The 20,920-nt window shown below is 37.0% G+C and overlaps 1 protein-coding gene across 3 annotated transcripts in view; it reads left to right on the forward strand.

Annotated features, from left to right (window-relative positions):
* Window positions 1–552: 552 nt before the first annotated feature.
* LOC134537583 (delta-aminolevulinic acid dehydratase) overlaps window positions 553–20,920 on the forward strand; it is a 46,483-nt gene continuing 26,115 nt past the window's right edge. The window contains exons 1-2 of one of the 3 annotated variants that reach the window (XM_063378175.1): window positions 553–840; window positions 15,524–15,668. In XM_063378175.1, coding sequence (XP_063234245.1) covers window positions 713–840; window positions 15,524–15,668 — 273 coding nt within the window. In that variant the 5' untranslated portion in view covers window positions 553–712. Of the gene's footprint in view, window positions 841–898; window positions 1,103–4,235; window positions 4,431–15,523; window positions 15,669–20,920 lie in introns of those variants that run through there. The other 2 variants (XM_063378184.1, XM_063378190.1) reach the window with 2 other exon arrangements.

Genomic DNA, 20,920 nt, shown 5'->3' on the forward strand with positions numbered 1-20,920 from the left:
AGTATGAGTTTGTCAGGCTTTTGACGGACGGACGAATGAAAATTTTCGGGCCATCGTATTGGTTGTAGGTCACCTCATTTACGGACGGTGGCGACGGGCTATTGGAATTCTAGCCTTTAAGGTTAAATATTAGTTCTATTACAAGCAATTTTTCGTCACAAACACACGAATGTTAAAGTTTGGAATGACACATGTGTTGCAATTTTTCAATAGGTACAGTAATTTATACATATTCTTAAACTCATCGCATAAGAGGTTATAAAAATAATGGTTTTATTTCCTTAAGGAATAAATTAAATTTCGATTAAATAATATACGACTGTACCTATCACGTCGCGTAATATTATCTGAATATCTATCACATAATATAACGAGGTGAATAAGTTATTGTTGGTTTTAAATGTCACTAAACTTATATAGGACCTCGTAGTAGGGTTTTGGCTTATATTTTGTCCTTTATATGTTTGGGGAAATGTTTTTGTAACGCGAAAACTGTCATGGCCACCATGTATGTGTGTATCTGTTGCTGTTGCTGTCCAAATCCATATTTTTGACTCCGGTCTGCTTAAATCCAATTCTTGACGCCGGTTGATGAATGATGTTTGTTATTTGATATTTGGTATTGCTGATTGAAACTGGTTTAATGATCTCGAATTTGTGCTGAGTAATTGTGTTAAGTGCCCATATAGAAGTAAAAGAATTCATCTTAAAGATGAAAGCAAGCAATTTAGAATCGAAACATATTCTGCACAGTGGGATTTCTCATCCGGTTTTTAGATTGTTACAAACTCCAAACGTCGAAATTTCTCCACATAATTTAATGTATCCGCTGTTCATCGGGTATGTAGTTTTGTAAACCATTCACTTGAAGATTTTTGACTAATTAGGGTGGAAAATAGTTTTAGTCCTATATATAACGTTATTACACAAAAGTCGCTGTCTTTTTGAAGTGTGTCTCGGCTACGCTTATTGAGAGGCCCACTGTTTTCGTTTGTGCTGTCATAGTTACTTTGTCAGAATACCTGTTTAGTCCCTGGGATCTTTATCTAATAAGTAAGGGAGCTGGTGAAGGTACAGCATAGAGCAGCAAGGTGGATGATAGGTATGTGGTGGAGAAGCGAGAAAAGGTGATGGGGGATAGGGACAGTTGTGAACTAGGGTGCACAGAGGTGGGTATAAAGATCACAGAGATCACAGGTGGAAGCTCCAGAGGGTATAGAGATGAACAGAGAGGAAAGCATGCCTTCCTTGCGAGGACGGAGGGAGAGTAAGCTGGGAGTGAGAGATGGTTTGGGTTTGAGGAGATGACTAAAAGGGGGGCTCCTTGCCACTGGGTGAAAGCCCAATTGCGAGTTTAAATCAATCAGTTTTTTTTTATCGTTGGGGTCACATGTGTTATGCTGTATTGTCAAGTGTTTTTTCAAAATGATCTGTTTAGTATCCCCTTTCTGCCATGGTATTGCCCAACGTTATTGTTTGTGTGTGTTACCTAACTGATTTTGTTGCAACTGTCTCGTCGTTCAGTCCACTGTGTTCATCTGTGCTGTAATATTATTCTAATTCCTTCCACTGAATTCTTTGTGTTGTCTACATTTAACATTAGCTGATTGTGGGTTTTTTCAGTGTGTTTGATTATTCATCTTGCTTTGAGCATCCTTATTTTTTTCTCTATGGCCTACAGTACAAACTAGCAATGGTGTGTGCCCAAAATAATGTTTTAAATCAATTTGAATTAGGTCGTTCTTTGGAGTGAAAACATTTTAATTCAAACCGTTGTAGTCGGTATTATTCAGGTAATTAGTAAGTCATGTATTAAAATATTGTGAAGATAAGCAGTTTCTGCCATTCTACTGTTATATATTCTGATTCTATAACACTACTGATTATGTCACCAAGATGGCTTCACTTATATCATTACCAATATGGGAGTTTTGGGCCATAACAATAACTATTTTTATGTATTTCATTTATTGAGTATATTGTTTTGTATCATAAAATAGACTAACCTCCCGCCCCCCTTCTGCTCTACCCTATATTGTGAATCCAAAATTTCATCAAAGAAATGATGTCTTTTGATATATTGTCATATAATAGCTTGCACTAGATTTTACAAATATTCATGATGCTGAAAAATAACAGGTGCGGTGGTAAATTATGCGTATCAAAATATCGGTATCACTGAATTGGGTTGGACTGTAGTCTACTAAATGATACTGAAGCGCCCCATACACTAGCGGATATGCTCGCCGACTTGGCTCGGCGATCATATCCGCTAGGGTATGAGTTGGTCCGGCCTCTGTCAGACCGAGTATGCTCGGCTTGCCGTCAGATCGCAATTCCCTCCGAGCCGAGCCCCAGACCGAGCATATCCACCAGTGTGTGGCAGGTCCCAACATGCTCGCCCAGAGCCCACAGTGAGTGTGCTGTCTGTTGTTGCATCATCATGTCTTTTAATTACAATAAAGTTTTTTTGGAAGAATTCATAAATTTATGTCGCACTCTTCGACCAGTGTGGGATATAAGGAATAAGGAATATGTCAATAGTCATATAAAACGAAAGTGCCATGAACAGGTAGTGAAAAAAGCCAGAGAAATGTTTCCAGACGCCAACGTAGACATCGTGAAGGAAAAAAATTAACTATTGACGTGCTAGCTTTCGTAGTGAACTGTGAAAAATTAAAACATCTAAACAAAATATTCAGCCAAACAGTTCAATGCTATTTACAGCCATTGTGCAAGTACAACACCGACTGTCTATAGAGAAAGAGACGAGCATGCTCGTGTAGTGTGTTGTAGTGGCCATGCGCCGAGCATGCTCGGCGAGCATATCCGCTAGTGTATAGGGCCCTTAAGAACGAATATCTTAAAAAGTTGAATTTTTAACAGATTAATAACAGGTATTGCATAATAATGTAGACTGGGTGGGATTGTATCTAATTTATGATACCAAAAAATGTTTATTCCAAAACTTCATAATTTTTTTACCAATATTGCAATATAAACTAGACCGGGAGGGACTATTATTTTGTAAAATAAAATTTATTTAAAATCTGCGTTCACTATTCTGTACCCAAAAGTCCATATTCCTTTGCTTGGTCCATATGAACGTGCATGTAGTAATGTCGCAACTGACTACAAGTCTGCGCACTATGTCCTGATAATGCTAAATCCCTGTCAAGTGTTGACAATTGGGTTTGGATGCACAGTAGGGACTCGACGTACACTTACAGAACAGTTCACACCTTTATTTAACAGACACTTATTTCTTCCATACACACAATTATACATATTTGTAATACGTACCTGTTGGGAAGTTCCATGAGAATGTGGACATGGTGGAAAAAAAATTAAAAGTGTAGTTATTAACAAACTTATAACCAATTCTGAAAGCTAAAATTCTGTACTTTTAAATTCATCACTTATATTTTTAGAAAAGTGCTGTAATTTAAAAAAAAAATGCATATAGAATTTTTTTTTTATTTTTTTTTTTTTTTTTTAAGGTTTGAAAAATGCAGATATTTCAACTATTAAAAATAATTCATTAAAGTACATACAAAGATTAAATATATTTATGAGAAACATTACAATTATCTTTATTCAACACAAGGCAATAGGTGAAAACAAATATTTTTAATAAATAATGTTTCTAAATTACTTATGTTCCAATGACTGCATTCTGTCATTCCATTACCAGGAAAAACATATTTTTCTAATGAAAACCAACAGAAATTTTATGAAAAGTTAAAAACAGGCAGGCAAATATAGTTTAGTGTATAAAGAAATATACCTATAGCAAATACTTAAATATTAATTTCAAAAGCACATTTTTAATATGGTAATGGAATGACATAAAATGGTAACAGAATTACATAAAATGGTAACGGAATGACTTTTGGCCTACTACTTTGTTACAATTTTATTTTGTTGTTTGTTATATAGGTAGTTGATTGTTTGAGACATATTTGTTTGCTCTACTGGTACCAATGTTAGATACAGTAACTGTACCTAATGATCAAAGAAAAGGCGGGAAAACAGTTAACAAGAAAACTTTACAGACAATTAACTAGGTACTTGGTACTCAGAACTTAGAGAGAATTCAAAGAAAGGAAGTAAGTATTTACTTTCATTTGAATAAATAAGGTAATATAAAGCTCATTTACTTATTCTGAAAGCAGGAAATTCTTTTTATTTACTGGTAATTTCCACATAATTACAACATACGTTCATTCTACGACAGCAATAAAAATATTTTGAACAAAAGAAGAATTCTGCAAGTGAAAGGGAAATTTTAGTGCAACTGGACTTGGCAGAAAACTACACTGTTCAGCAGCAGAATGAAGTTCAGAGTGCTCATTGGTCAAAGGCACAAATCACAATCTTTACAGCATATGTTTGGAACTCAGAAAATAGTGGATACTCTCTTGATCACTGTAAGTATTCTTTGCATGCTTTCTTAAATGAAATAATGAAGTACATTATTTTTGCTAACCCATGTGTAGAAACTGTAACATTCATGAGTGATGGAGCTGCCAGTCAATTTAAGCAGCGTTTACTATTTTGCAATTTGACATTTTTTAAATAAACATTATGGGTTAACAGTCTCTTGGCACTTCTTTGCCACCTCCCATGGCAAAGGAGTTGTCAATGGGATTGGTAGAACCATTAAACATTCAGTATGGACAGTCTGCAAAGCTGGTCAACATGCAGTCAAGAATGCAGAGTAATTTGCAGCCATTGCACGTGAACAATGCCATGGAATACATATTTTGTATGTTTATATCCTTCAAATATCTAAGCATAAGGATGACTTGGATCATATGTTAACTAAAATAATTCCAGTTGGACAGACCAAAAATATCCATGCTGTGATACCAATTGCTCCATACATAATTGCACATCGGCACTATTCGTTATCATCCCAGAAATTGATTCATCATTTCAAAAAGCAATCGGAATATTGCACAGGAACCTGAAAAACCTCCAGATTATTTCAAGGAGATTTTCCTTAGGTATCATATGCTGGAAAAGGCCAGGTTACTGATACCGAGACAGAAACATATGAAATCTCATTTCTAAGAAAAAGTAATGAATTCGGGAACATCTTTGCATTTCCAGCTAAAAAAGATAAATGTTAAGTAGAAGCAGACCAAATTGTTAGAAAACTTCTGTCACCTACTAGTATGTACCATTTTCCTTGCCCTGTCACTACAGCAGAATGAAGTTGTCATTCCGTTACCAAATAGTGTCATTCCGTTACTGGTTTTTTTTTGTATACTGTCAATAAAGGTGTGAAACATTTAATGAATGTGTAATTTTGTTCTGCTTTCTTTCCTTTCTAATATTTAATTTTTGTATGAGTTTGTATCCAGTTAGTGAGCTGAATTATTATTGTATTGTATGGGAGAACGAAATGCATGTCCAAAATGATGTCATTCAGTTACCTGCAACTGTTTTGTATATAGGTATATAGCCACAGTTCTGCTAATAACTAATAAATTGTAAAATGCTTAAAAATTAAGTTTTCCACTTCCGTTGAGAAACTAGTAAGTAACTATCCTCACTTTAATTTTCTAGTGGTTCAAATCATTGTTTACAATGTAAAGACAATTCAAAACTGTCATTCCGTTACTCATGGAACTTCCCTGTTGTCAAACTCTCTTGACTCTTTATCTTCTCTACTTTTATGTCTCCTATACAATTTTTACTTAGTTTATTTACACTTTCCATTTTTTAATTGCCTAATGTTTATTTATATTACATAAAATTTCTTTATTCACTCCACTTATTTTTCATATAAATCATGCATTGGTACCTTTAATTTCTACCACAAACTTCAAAAACAATCAAACATCATTAATCTCTGCTACACTGATATCAAAATGTGAAAAACTACTGTATTTTAATGCTCTCATTCACCTAATCCTATGACTTAAATAACTTCCCCTACTTTTTTTGCCACCAATTTATCTTTCGCACTTTCGGGAATCTTGTTCTCGAATGACCCATTACATTCACACACTATCCTGCAATAGTAATTACGAAAGTAGTCACAAAAATGTAGGTCATGACAAGATAAAAATAAAGGCAACCAATCAGATGAAAAACAAAGATTTACTATGGCTGTAAACTTGTTCTCAGTATAATTTTGAATATTTTGACAAAAATAGTCAAAAAGATGCTAAAATTCTGTATAGTCTTATTATAGAAACTAAATAGGCTAAATACAAAAAAAAAGAATAGAACATGATTGTCATGAGTGACGAGGAATGGACTTGTTTTCAAAACAAATAATATTTGTAGTCTGAGGAAATTAATTCTTGTTGAAAACTGCACTTATGTGCCAATAGTAGACTTAATATTGCATATTTGTTTATAATCATTCTATATTATGTAAATATTAAAATTATTGCTTTATTTAATATTTTTTGACGTGACGTCTAATAAATCGATGAACGCTGGCTGCACGCACAAAAAATTGTCCCACTACGGATGTCCCACTACTAATGTGTCCTGTTTGCTCATTGTACACATGTGTGGCATCTCTCTTCATTCTCATTGTACGCATGCATGGCATCTCTCTTCCACTCGATTGGAACAACCATCGATTTGACTTTTCAATCATATTTTCGTCATTTGGATTATTGATATTATGTAATTTAACGATCGTCCACCGATTTTCAGCACAATTGGTATGGTTATTTAAAAGTAATATTGAATATTCAAATAAGTTTTGAGTCAACAATGGTGTTTTACAGTTACACATAGTAATTCAAATTACACCCGGGATCTATTGCACAATGTTTTAAAAAATATTGTAACACATTATAAATATGTTTGGTATATTTGGGATGCGTATATGTTATAAAATCTTTTTATAAAAATGAAATAATATTATTCCCCTACCGTGAACAAAATTTATATATATATATATATATATATATATATATATATATATATATATATATAATATCTGAAACTACAATATTTTAAGTAAGGCCTCGTGGCCATGCGGTTAATGTCGCGGAAAATGGATTGGGAGGATGTCAGTTCAAATCCCGGCAGCTGCAACAAATTTTTTTGTACTTGTAAAAATAAATACTGCGCATGCAACATTTCAAAAGTAATAAATATATTTAAATTAATGAATGCAAATAAAAGTAAATTTATTAATTAAATTGTACATTTCATTTCACTCCTTTGTATCCATACAAAATAGTGATAATTCTATATAAGTGATTCAATTTTATTCATAAAAGTATGCAGAGGTAGATTTTATCATACAAAAGATAGAAAAATTAAAAAAAAAAAATTTCTTCCTCAAAGAATATATTATTTTTAATGCCTAAATGGGTTGGTTGCAAAAACCTATTACGGCTCAGTCTCAGGCCGAATATGATATTTCCTTTTCTTCTGGATCAATCATTTCATCAATGTTTTGTTATGACGTCACGTTAAACTATCGTCCGTAAACCGACAACCAATTTTTTTATTATCTCTGTGTGGAGATTCCAACTGAAATTTTTTTTTGCAAAACATTATTCAGTACTATTTTTCAATTGTACATCTGTATATCCTATGGAATGGAAAATGTATAATCTTCCATAATATCAAGTGACTTATTTGGAAATGAGAAATCGAGTATGTTGTAAAAATATTTTGAAGGCTTCTTTCATTGTGAATGTTATATTTCATGTTCTTCCGTATATATTACTACCAAACTGCACATTATTCACTTCATATGCATTACTCTGGTTCCCGTCAGTTCACGGCCATTACAACAACTGTCCAGCTCATCACAACAGGCCCGCCAAGCTACACACAAACTAATACAACAGTACACAACTTTTTAAGTTATTCTAAAACACAGTCCTTGAATCTAGCTGGCCACTGTATCACACGTCTGTGAAATGGTCTTGTACTACACTGGACCTCCCCTGCTATATCTGGTTGTTTGAATCCTCGGAATGGACTTGATCCTGGACTCGCAACTTGACCTGTCTCTTCCTTATCTAACTCTGATGGCTCTGTTCATTCTGGTTCTTCTGCTTGTCCATCCCACAATACTCATCATTTTTGACCCCTGTTGAATGCCTGTCTGCTTTTTGAGGCTCCGTCTGCAATGGCAGTCCTCCTCCCAAACCTGGGCTTTGTATCAAAGTCTGCCCAGTCACACCAGAATGTCTGATGATTTTTGCTGCCTACTGGTACTCTTGTCCTTGGTAGGTGGTCATCACTTTTTTGTGCGAAAGTTGGTTCACATGCCACCTGTATGCTTTCCATCATCATCTGTTTCTTCATATATTAGTCTCCCACAAGCTGCCTTCATAACACTAGACAGCCACTTTCTGTTCGCACTATAGCTAAGGAACAGCACTGGATCATTGGTGTGAAACTGCCGCAAATCTGGCCCTCCAGAAGCCTCTTATAATGGCTGGGCACCCTTTTCACCTGTTTGGGGATGAAGCTGATCCAACACTGTTCGCAGTGACCGTCCATTAACCTTGTTACATTCCAGGTTGTTATGCTATGTCTCAACCTTTCAGCTGAACTGGTTTAAGTTCCAGAACTCACTGTTTAGTTCAGGCATTTTAGCAAAAAATATGCAGGATTAAAAAAGAAATTACGAAAAAGCTTATTTTTGGTAGATAAGTTTGCAGTGGTATTCTAAAGGAAATATCAAAAGTCCCCATAGATCCGAGTTGAGCTAACGCCGCCATTTTGAAAAAATGGCGCGCAAAACGGGTTTTTAGTAAATAACTCGTTTACTATTGTTTATAGAGAATAAAAAGTTTAACTAAACATAATGAACACAAAAATATCTACATAATTGCTCCCTTGACGTTTTTTGATTAATCGCATACTTTAGGCGCTACTATGGAAAACATATTTTACAAAAAAAAACACTTCTTCGTGTCACAGTAAATACATCTTCTTCGCGTGACTTATTAAACAAATGTTTCTTTTCCTGATGTTGCATACAAAATAAAAACGCTTTTTAATTTCATAGTGACATATTTTTAACTTTTCGCTTTTTTATGCCTTTTTTGCAGTTTCTTCCACCTACTTCTTCTGTACACCTGCTTCTTCTGTAACACGAGATACATGCAGTTGTGTTACAATTTTCGCCACCAAGATCATCGATGTACTGAATTGAAACAGGAAAATAAATTTTTTTAATTCTTCGGTAGTGTTCGGGCAGGGTTCGGGACTGTTCGGGCGTGTAGCCCATGTTACACGAAGGTAAATATTAGGCCGTGTTGAAAAGGACATGTGAATCATAGGCTACCTTTGTTATGTCTCGGTCAGAGGGTGATGACTCAGTTCAGTGGTGTCTCGCCTCACATTCGTGAGTGCCATCTGTTAACAATCAGAAGCAAAGGACCTAAATCTTCAGTATGGATACAGTACTTTCACTTAGTGAACTTAGTAAAGCAGTTCATCAAAGCTGAACGTTCAGGTGACTGGGAACTGCATCTTAAAACAGTTCACTCAATGTTCCCTTTTTTCCATGCAGCCGGACATACCGAATATGCGCAAAGCTGTCATTTGTACCTTCAAGAAATGTACGGACTTGTGCACAGGTTGCCCACAAAAGAATACGAAGATTTTACGCGAAGAGGATTTTTCACTGTCAGAAGATCTGACAAATATTGGTTTGGTTTGTGGACAGATTTAACAATAGAACAAACACTTATGAGGATGATGAAAAGCAGAGGTGGTCTTACTAGAGGTCGTAGTATGAAAGAAAGTGTACTAGATAAGTGGATACTAGGAATGCCAGCAACTTTTGAAATGTGCTCAGCCATGGAGGATTATGCTTCTGTGTATGCATCAACAGGCGAACAACATGTACAACTTATAAGTTCGCGCATTTCAAGAGATGATGCAGACATTGGCAAAGTTCTGCGCTGGTTTGAGGTTCATCCACCATTTCCACAAACAGATAAAATCATGTCCACTGCAACAGGACTGGTAGGTGATGGTTCTGTGAACTGTTATGATGCTTTTATGGTGGGCACAAATGCTTAAAAAGGAATTATCGGTAGCAATTTTGCTGAAGCAAAACTCAAGAGAATAAACAGAGTCCGCTCTTTAGCAGGTACTAACAGTTCTGTAAAAATTAGAGATGATACTGCACCAGTAAACACAACCCTTCTTTTTCAGCGTTGTTTGTGCATAGTAAATGAAGAATACGAACTTGAAGAATACTTCAGATATGAACTGTCTCCACGACCCTTATCTTTGTTCGATGGGGAAGGAATGCGTAAAACTAATCAATCTGCTCTTTATAAATTGATGAAACCCAAGAGCATGACAATTCCATTGGATGATCAAAATATATGGTATGTCGTAGATGGGGGTTTCCTTCTTCATTGTGTTTTCTGGCCTCCACAAAGTAAGTACAATGAAATTGTTGGAGCTTATTTAACTTATGTGAAGAAAGATTATGGACTTCAAGTCGTGATTGTATTTGATGATTATAGTGTGAATGATGATTGTACAGAACAAGTTGAATGTAACAGGTGATATACAACCCCAAAATGTGCAGAAATTGTATTTGAAGAAACAATGGATGTTGCAGTGTGTCGAGATGCATTTCTTACAAACAGTAAAAACAAACAGCGCCTTATAGCCATGCTGTCCAAAGCATTCCAGAAGACTGAGATTACTGCTAAACAGGCTCTTGACAATGCGGATTTAATGATCGTTAAAACAGCAGTGGATCTTTGTGAAGAAAGGAAGTTCAAGTTTTCATTGTGGAAGAAGATATAGATCTTTTAGTCTTAATGTTACATTATTCAGTACCAGGTGAACGTCTTGCATTTGTAAAGCCTAGCAAAGGAAAGGATGAATCTGTCTTATATACACCTGAATCTTTGCAAACATGTCCTACTATTTCAAGAGAAACTATTCTATTGCTACATGCATTTTCTGGTTGCGATACAACATCTGCATTTTTTCACAAAGGCAAGATAACTGCATTCAAATTACTAATGATGCATGCAAAAATTAAGGAGTTTGTATCAACATTCATAGATGCAAATGCGACGAAAGAATCAATTGGCCAAGTAGGGTCAAATTTGACACTTGCTCTGTACAAAGCGCCTAAGTCTGAAACATCATTAGATAGTTACAGATATAAATGCTTCAAGAATGCTGTTGCTCATAGCAATAAAGAGGTAATGCTTTCGAATATTCCCCCTACCACTGCTGCTTCTCTTCAGCATTCTCTTAGAGTATACCACCAAGTGCAAATTTGGCTTGGCCACAAACTTCCTCCTACCTCATGGGGTTGGCACTACGGAAAACAGAGAGAGCTTGAGCCGACAACCACATTAGAACCACCTGCTGCTGATAAACTGCTAAACTTAATTTCTTGCAGCTGTAGCAAAGGTTGCGAACGGTGGTGTGGATGCAGAAAAGCAGGCATGAAATGTTCACATATTTGCAGTTTGTGCCATGGAATGTCATGTACAAACACACCATTAATAAAAGTTGACAATGAATTTGATGACATGGACGTCACAAATGACACAAGCTCTGATGAAGATGGTAGCTAAGATATCATACCAACTCAAAAGGAAATAAGGAGAGTGAGGTTTGCTCCTACAGTGTGAAAAGTGGACCAGGCCTACTGGGGACACCACTAAAAAAGCGCGCCAAATCTCTACCTCAAGGGTGGTGAGGAAATGAGAAATAAAGAGTGAACATAAATTTCTGGAAGGTACGCACTGAGCAATGAATTAAAGAGCATCAAATCTTGATAGCAAGATTTGGTGACAGTCTTGAAATTGAAGAGATATAGGAAGCGATACAACTCAATTATCTAGGTGCAGTGCAAACCAAAACATGGTCTCAAACGTCAAGCAGCACTTCAAACTGCAGCATAATCAACTTGTTTAGCCCCAATATGAAGCATCGAGGAAGGGTCGGTTCATTGTGAAAAGTATTTGTGTTTTGCAAACAACCTCATTTCTAGCTACATATATAAAAGCTGTACCATTGTCGGACACTAAACACTTCGGAATGCCATGAATACTAAATATTCCTCTTAACTCTGGAATCACTGCAGCTGATGACACTGATTGTACTAACTTCACCTCAGGCCATTTTGAGTATGTATCTACAAGTATCTAAAATATCTTTTCTTGAAAGGGTCTGAAGAAATTATGTACAGCCTGGTCCAAGGCATTTCTTCAAGAGGCCAAGTAACGTCCTTTACCTTAGGTGGATTTGCCCTTAAGCTCTGGCATTCACATTTCACCACAAATTGTTCAATGTCATGATCCATTCTCGTCCACCACATGTAGCTTCTTGCTACTGATTTTGACTGTACAATCCCATAGTTGCCTGCTTGCAGCATTTTTGGGAGGCTTGTAGGTATAACCACCCGACTTCCCCACAGCAGGCAATCTTTGTACAGTGATAGTTCATTTTGACAACTCCAGTAAGGGTGAAGCTCATCAGTAATCTTGCCTGCCAGCCAATCAGGTAACGTACTTTTCTTCACATTGTTGAGAACTGGAACTATAGCTGTCAAAATAGCCAATCTAGTAGCCTTTATAAAAGTATCTGAAAGGGCTTCCAGCATTAGGACATCTCCTACTGCTGGGATGTTTAAAGCCGAATTAGCTATTGGAAGTCTACTCAAGGCATCAGCATGTCCTATCTGTGTACCTGGTCTAAGGACAATATGATAATCATACATAGACAACCACAGGCTCCAACTCCAACTCGGTGATATGATGTCAGGAGTCTGCTTATTGGGGTCCAACAGCCGAAGCTGTTTATGATCTGTCAAAATGGTAAATGGCCATGCGGTTACATTCTGCCAGAACTTTGTAACCCCAAACATGATATCCAAGGCCTCATCAATCTGGGAATAATTATTTTCAGCTCTCTGTAGGGTCCTTGACCCAAAAGCAATGGTTGTTTCATATTCATCTTCTGTGACATGGGCCAGTACAGCAGCCAGCCCATGTTCTGAAGCATCACTAGTTAATATGATAGGCTTCCTTGCATCATCATCATGCATGAGTACTGAGTCAGACTTCAGAAGTTCTTTAGCTTCCCTGAAAGCCTTGTCATGCCCTTCTGTCCATTCCCACACTTTTCAATGGTCCAGCAGTCAATGTAAGGGTTCCAATTCACTTGTTTTGCCAGGTAAGCAGTTCAACAAGCCCAAGACTGCCTGCAGTTCTTTCTTAGTGGTAGGTGCTGGGGCCTTGTGGATTGCCTTTACTTTATCATCTGTCGGGTGTAGAAATGTCACTGAAGTGGCCGGAAAAAAACACTTGGGTCATGTAAGCTGCAGCCCTGCTTTCTCAGTTCTTTGTAGCACCTGTTTCACCTGTAGCGAATGCCATTTTTCATTTGGTCTTGTAACTTGTATAATATCCAGAAAGACCATAATCCCAGGAATTTCTGACAGCATGGTTGACATTAAACGCTGGTCCATTATAAACCCCAAAAAGTAATGGTTTTACCTTAAATAACCCAGTTATGGTATTGACTGTTAAGAGTAATCTCATCCACAGCCACCTGTAAGTATGCTTCTGCTAAGTCACCTTGGTAAACACTTTTCCCCTGCCAACATGGTAAATGCCTCAGTTATGGTGGATTGTGAATGGAAATTTTTCCTACATACCACATTGACAGTACATTTATAGTCCCACAAATTTGTACTTATCTGTCAGCTTGAGAACTGGTACTAAGGGTGTTATCCACTGCGATAAGTCACTGGTTCATAAACCCCAAGTTCAACTTATCATTTAATTTCTTTCATGGCACACACTTCCAAGGCAAAAACTACAGATTAGTTTTTGTGAAACACGTGTTTGGTCATGATATACAAGCAGTATGTTGCTGCCTCATTCTCTGAAGAATCATAATCCTCCTTTATGCTGTAATTAGCACATCCCTTCCCATCTTTTGTCACCTTGGGCATACCCTTGCTGGAATGTTGATTCTTTTTTGTTATGCATGCCCACTCTAAATGACTCGTTGGATCAGAAATGGCAAATTGTACATTGATATATGCAATCCTGTGGATTGTGCCAGACATTGCATTGCCAGCAGGATTGCAACTGCTCTGTCGCTGGCTTACTTCCTGTCACCCACCTATTGGGTCTGCTGTCCAGTGCATTGCTGTTATTGAAGGCATTTTGGTTTTTGTATGTGTGCCTATGGTCTGATGCATTCTTGTGTGTCCTTAACACGACACTGCCACCACTAAGTCATTCATTGTTCCATGCAAATCGTCCACATTGCGACTTTGTTTCTGCTGCATAGTTATACGTCAATTTGACCTTGGAAAGTTTGGTATGCTGAACTGCTCTATCCTTTACCCCATATCTAGCCATTAGATGTTATTAATTACCTATAACCTCAAGCCACCTACACTTCCATTTCCTCAACTAGTCACTTCCTGGAATTGCGCACATTCGTTTCCCTCGTCACCAGTGTTATGGTGTATCTTCTCCCATATGCATTACTACTAAATTGCACATCATTCACTTCATCTGCATTACTCTGGTTCCTACCAGTTTCGTCCATGACAAGAACTGCCCAGCTCATCACAACAGGCCCACCAACCTACTAACAATATGTTCACACACAATACTATAACAGTACACAACAGTGAAGAAGGAATGAACATTTCATAGGGTAATAGTGGATACTTTAAAATTCATTATTATTTTATTTAATTGCAGAAAGTTAAATTGTGTTGTAGAGTGACTAACTTGAGAAATTTGGTTTTGTTGAGGTCAGAAAAATAAATGCATTCATTTCTACATTTCCTTTCCATGTAGCATGACTACATTATTTAATTGTGTAACGGACACAACTTTAAAGTTTGTTAGTTTTTTGTTCATTGTAACTTTGATCTGGGTTTTGTTGTTAGAGTTGGTGTTGAAAGTTTTGAGCTCACGGGCATAGACACCTAGCTCTAATGGGCCCTCTAGGCCTCTAGACCTCACTATGTCACACTGACTCCCTTGCAAGTAAGAGAAAACACAAAGCTACTGTACTACTGTAGTTTTGTACATTTATCAAAACGTTCTTTGGTAGTCACACATGAAACAAAGGATTACGACCGGCTGCAGTCTACTCTCGGTGGTAGTGGAATACAAGTGGTGGGAGGCATATAGATGTTTGTAGATATGTACTGAGAAGGTGGTACCGGTAGATCATTAGACATACATTTGTAAGTATCTGGGTTCTAATCCTAATCCATCCATCTTGATTTTGGTTTTACATGGTTTCATGAAACCTCTCCAGGCAAGTACTGGGATGGTCCTTACTGAGGCCAGGGTAGATTCCTTCCACCTTTCCCTGACTAGCAGAGTACATTTCCATCTTTAATGACCTCATCTTTGGCAATACATAAAATTTAACAACTACCATTTTCTGTTAAGTATAAAACTTTTGATGCAAGTATTGAACAGAAACCCTCCCTGCTTGCTCCTGGATGCCAGATGTCGCCAGTTGTAGTGTGTCGAGAGTTGACCTTGCACGACAGGAGCGGCCGAGAGGTGGAGGAAATGAAGAGCATGCCCGGAGTACACAAGTACAGCATTCACAACCTGCGCCCTAGTCTGGAGCCCCTGGTGGCCAAGGGGCTACGCATGGTGCTGTTGTTCGGCATCTCCGGCTCCTTGCCCAAGGTGCGTGTCCCGGCGACCCCGGTCACTCAGTCTGCTAGCTCTCGCTTCAACAGTTCACAAGCCATCCATTTAGATGGCCTGTCTTCATGATAGAGTAGTGCATGTCTCTGTAGGGAAAGAGTGACAGTGAAATCGTGTGTGGTGTGGCAGTGTCTGGAAGTGGTAACTGTAAAACTCTAATACAGCCAAGGAAATGTACATTCAACTAAAATACAGCCAAGGACAGTAATTAAAACTAAATGTAATCCCCCCCCCACCCACTTAACCCATTGATGAGCATTAGAGTAAAGCTGGACTCCCAATCATCCGTTTCATCCGTCCGTCCGTCAATTTCGGTTTGTTATTTCTCTTGGCAATTATTACCGACTCTCAACCATCCGCCATCCGTCCGTCCGTCCGTCACTATTCTAAAATATCAGTGCTACAATTTTCCGCCACATACTTTCTCAATTGTAGGTAAACATTTGGTGAACATAATTTACTTGGGATAATTAACTTATGTTTTTATGAATGTTATAATAAGTTGACAGGCGGGAACCGTGCTTTGACAAGTGGATTAAACGGGTGCCGTCTTAAAAATAACATTAGTCATGCCAGCAATAAATAAAATTATGCTTTTATTACTGCGTCAAAGGAAACAAAAAGAAGCTATTTCTATTCAGGCTTTTTCCCTCAGTTGCTTATCCCGATAGTCTTTGCTATATATATTATACAAATGCTCCCTTTCCCGGACGTAATTTATCAGCATTTCTTCCGAAAAGCTCATTCTTATAAGCAATCTTTACCGTTATTATGACAATAATAATCGGTCAATACGACACAGCCTTCTAAATATTGCAAATTAAAAAAATCGAACACTGTTTTCGGAAAGTCGTATTGAAGACAATCGACGTAACAAGGCGGTGGACCATCCGTTGGTCCGTCAAAAGCTAAAGCTTGGCAAGGTTTTGACGGACGGACCGATGGAATTTTTCGGGCCATCTGATTGGCTGCAGGTCACGTGATTGACGGACGGACGGGTGACGGACGGATGAAACGGGTGATTGGGAGTCCAGCTTAAGATGTGATGTAAAAATAACATAATATTTATGTTTTTGACAAATTTACAGTTTCATGTGATTAATGAATATAAGTATGTCCATTGTAATGTTGAATTTATCATATGGCTGGAGCCACGATTATTTCATGGATTAATTTTACTTCAGGCTAGACTCAACTTGCCTATATAAAATCAAGACTGGCGTTCATTGGTTAGAAACAATGCACCTCCTTTGGCAGATTACATGTAATTGGGTAACCACTTCTTATCATTGTTTAAAAACAAAATTGGCTAAAGGTCATGAAAGGCGAGTCAAGAACACTATTGACACAGTGCGTGCTAGCTACTCTGGTGGCGAATATGCTAACCAAATGCAGGGCGGCAGGAATAGAGACACTGCATGTCTGCCAGCCTTCAGGGGAAATGGTCTAAACCAGTGGTTGTTAACTGGTGGTCCGCGGACCACTGGTGGTCCCTGGAGGCATTCCAAGTGGTCCGCGAAGCCATCCTAATAATCTGTGACGTAATGAGTAGAGTCGAAACAACGCGAGCCGCGCGTGGCACGAGTCCGAAGGCGAAATGCTGTGCAAGAGGGCGGGGGGTGGCGGTTTCGTTCAATTCGTTCTTTGTTTTATCGGCGCGGGTTGCCGATCGTCACTTGTAGCATCGACGATGTAATGAGCGGTAGGGATTTGTAACGTGGCCTTGAGAGAGTGACGAGTACCTACCTACTACAGTACTTGGTTTAATTTTTAAAGTTCGTCAGCAAAAAGCAAATTTCCTTAGTGCACGAAGGTAGTTATAGTAAATAACTACTCCAGATATAAATACTACGTAGGTAAGTAAAATAAATATTATCTATTTGTTTGGTTTAGGTATGCCACACAACTAACTAATTGCGGATTACTAATTTTACTTTATTTTCGTAACATTGTAAATCTGCTAGGTTTCTTATTAGGTACCTACTGTTGTTTTTAATCATTTTTATAAAACGGAAAATAATGCACATTTCAGTACTTTTGTAGGTTAGGTTAACCGTTTTAGTGAGCAATTAAAAACGAGCCTTATTTGACTTGCATTGTTTGTTTTTTCGGGTTAAACCTTAAGGTACGATTCCACCGGTGTACTGCACTGTGCTGCACAGTATTTTGGTGGAATCGTACCATTACAACATAATATTTCAAAGCATTTATTCTCAACCAATTGAGAGGCAAAGTCGGGAATACATAATAATGTCATTTCGGTGACAATGCAATTGTTTGGTATAATTGAGCAGATTATGATGTATATGTAAGTATAGGTACCTACTTAATAATACCGACGTATTTGGGCTTATTTGATACATCTTGAGAAGTAGATACTTTTACCGTCATTCCCACAGCTGGCCATAGACCTCACAAATAAAAGCTTGTCAAAACAACACATTTTTATTATTATAGATAAGGTATACATGTAATACATAAGGTATACATAAGATTATACCTGTCTGTATTATCACTAAAACTTTGTTTTCAGGAAAATGCCACCAAAAAGAAAATATGACGATGACTATATTAAGCTGGGATTTACTTCAATAGAAATTAATGGAGAAACTAGACCGCAATGCGTTTTATGTGCAACTGTTCTTTCTAACGACGCTTTAAAACCGGCAAAGTTGGAACGTCATTTGAAGACCGTGCATCCGAAGTTCTGTAACCATTCGCGAGAATTCTTTGAAGGCAAACTAACAAATCTTATAAAAATGAAACTTGGACCCAGTGGAACAAGTTATTCAAACATCTGAAAAAACATTATCTGCATCATTTGAAGTTTCAAAATTGATTGCGAAATCGAAAAAAACACACACAATCGGCGAATCTTTAATAAAGCCCTGTATGCTCAAAGTTGCAGAGGAGCTTTTAGGCGCGGAAGCTCAAAAGAAAATTCGTGAAATACCGCTTTCTAATGACACAGTTAAGTCACGCATTCAAAAAATGTCAACTGATATTGAAGACCAAGTTATTGACAAGATTAAAAACAGCCCTTATTTTGCATTACAATGTGATGAGTCTACCGATGTTTCGCAATGCTGTCAATTACTTGTATTTATTCGATTTTTGGACAATAAAATGTTTAAAGAAGAGTTATTATTTTCTCATGAACTTTAAGCGACGTCGCAAGGTGCAGATGTTATGAATGCTATAAGTCAATATATGGAGGAACATGGACTTATGTGGGAAAGGCTTGCCGGGTTTTGTACTGACGGTGCTCCTGCTATGCTTGGTTCTCGCTCTGGTCTTGCAGCATTGATAAAAACCAAAAATCCCTCCTCAATTATGACGCACTGCGTTATTCACCGTCAAGCATTGGCTGCCAAAACGCTCCCGGAATGTTTCACTATGGCTCTGAAAACTGCTATAAAAGTAGTTAACTTCATTAAAAAGAGCACACTCAATACTCGTCTATTCAAACAGTTGTGTTCTGACATGAACTCTGAACACGAAACTCTGCTTTTCCACACAGAAGTTTGTTGGCTTTCCAAAGGAAACATGCTGTGGAGGCTGTACGAACTAAGAGAGGAAGTACAAATATTCTTAACTAACAAGGAAAACAAAGAGTTGCTAGATCAGTTCTGCGAGCCCGAATATAAGGTACGTTTTGCTTATTTGGTCGACTTTTTTGCGAAAATAAATAAATTGAACCTTCAACTGCAAGGGTCAGGAAATTTGAAGTTGCAAGGCATGAGCAACATATTTGCATATGAAGATAAAATCAGGGCATTTATTGCTAAAATCGAGCTATGGATCAATAAGGTCGAAAGAAAAAACTTTTCTGCATTTGATACGCTCAACCAAATTATTGACGGACTAGGTACAGATATTAAAGAAAAAATTCAGAAGAACATGATGATCCATTTGACTAATTTAAAAAGTGAATTCAATCGCTATTTTCCTGACTGTGAGGACAAAAGTATTCAGAAACTGATCCGGAATCCTTTCATTGTCAACGTTTCCGAAGTCTCTGATGAAATTCAAGAAGAAGTGATTGAAATGCAACACGACACGATCTTAAAAGATACATTCGAATCATGAATAAATCTTGAAGATTATTGGAGCCAAAAAGCAATTTCTTTTCCAAAGCTTCGAGACATTGCTATACGTTACCTAACTTTATTTTCATCGACGTATTTATGCGAGCAGGGATTTTCGACGCTTCTGATTATTAAAAACAAGCATCGAAATCGGTTGGATGCCACTGCCGACATGCGTTTAGCTTTGAGTAGCACTGAACCAAGAATTCAGAAGTTAGTAAAGAGTATGCAGCCACAAAAATCACATTAAATTAAAATCTGTAACTTTTAGATTTTTGCCAAAAAATTAAGAAATGAGTGCTAATTATAAAATTGTGCTTGTTTTCTTTATCAAACAACCCTTAATTTAGGTTTTTAGGTAAACCAACTGGGTGGTCCCTGGCAAGACATACATTTGGTAAAATGGTCCCTCATAACTAAAAGGTTAAGAACCACTGGTCTAAACGATTAGAAATATGGATGTTTATAAAAAGTGTAAAGGTAACACAAATTGCTATGTGGTTGCATCTAGTAAAGGTTACAGAAAAACATAATCAGTAAGGACATATGATGAATTGCGATAAATCAAAATTACACTGCAAAATATGTCAATACAACATATAAAACAGAAATGGAAGTTAGTACACCATTTGGCACAGAAATTTAACAAAAAAACATAAAAATTAATCAACCTTTTAACAAAACTTTACTCAAATTACAAGAAATTAATGTTTTATCAATGGATTGTAAAAAATAAATATTATTTTGTTGGTTCTTGCATGTCTTACAACATTAGTAACACTTTTTACATTAATGAAGGGAAATGTTTCAAAAGTACAAAAATTTCTGATTAATTTTTATTTTTCTGCTCAGTTTGTTCTAGACATGCTTATTACTAATGCTGGACTGCATAAGTGCATCAGGTGTCATATAAATGAGACTATTTTGGTAAAATAAATCTTAAGAAATATTGTAGTTTCATATTTATTGAATAATACACTTGATTTTAATAAATATAATAAAGACAATATAAAAAAACTTGAATTCTCTTGTTTTAAAAATGTATAATCTTGACACTAATAATCAGATATTGTGTTATGTTCATTCCCAAAGCAGAAAACTGAAGAGGAACTATGAAATATGTGGATTTTAACCTGTAGGCCT

The sequence above is a fragment of the Bacillus rossius genome, chromosome 1 (assembly GCF_032445375.1).
Source record: "Bacillus rossius redtenbacheri isolate Brsri chromosome 1, Brsri_v3, whole genome shotgun sequence".
Lineage (NCBI taxonomy): Eukaryota > Metazoa > Arthropoda > Insecta > Phasmatodea > Bacillidae > Bacillus > Bacillus rossius.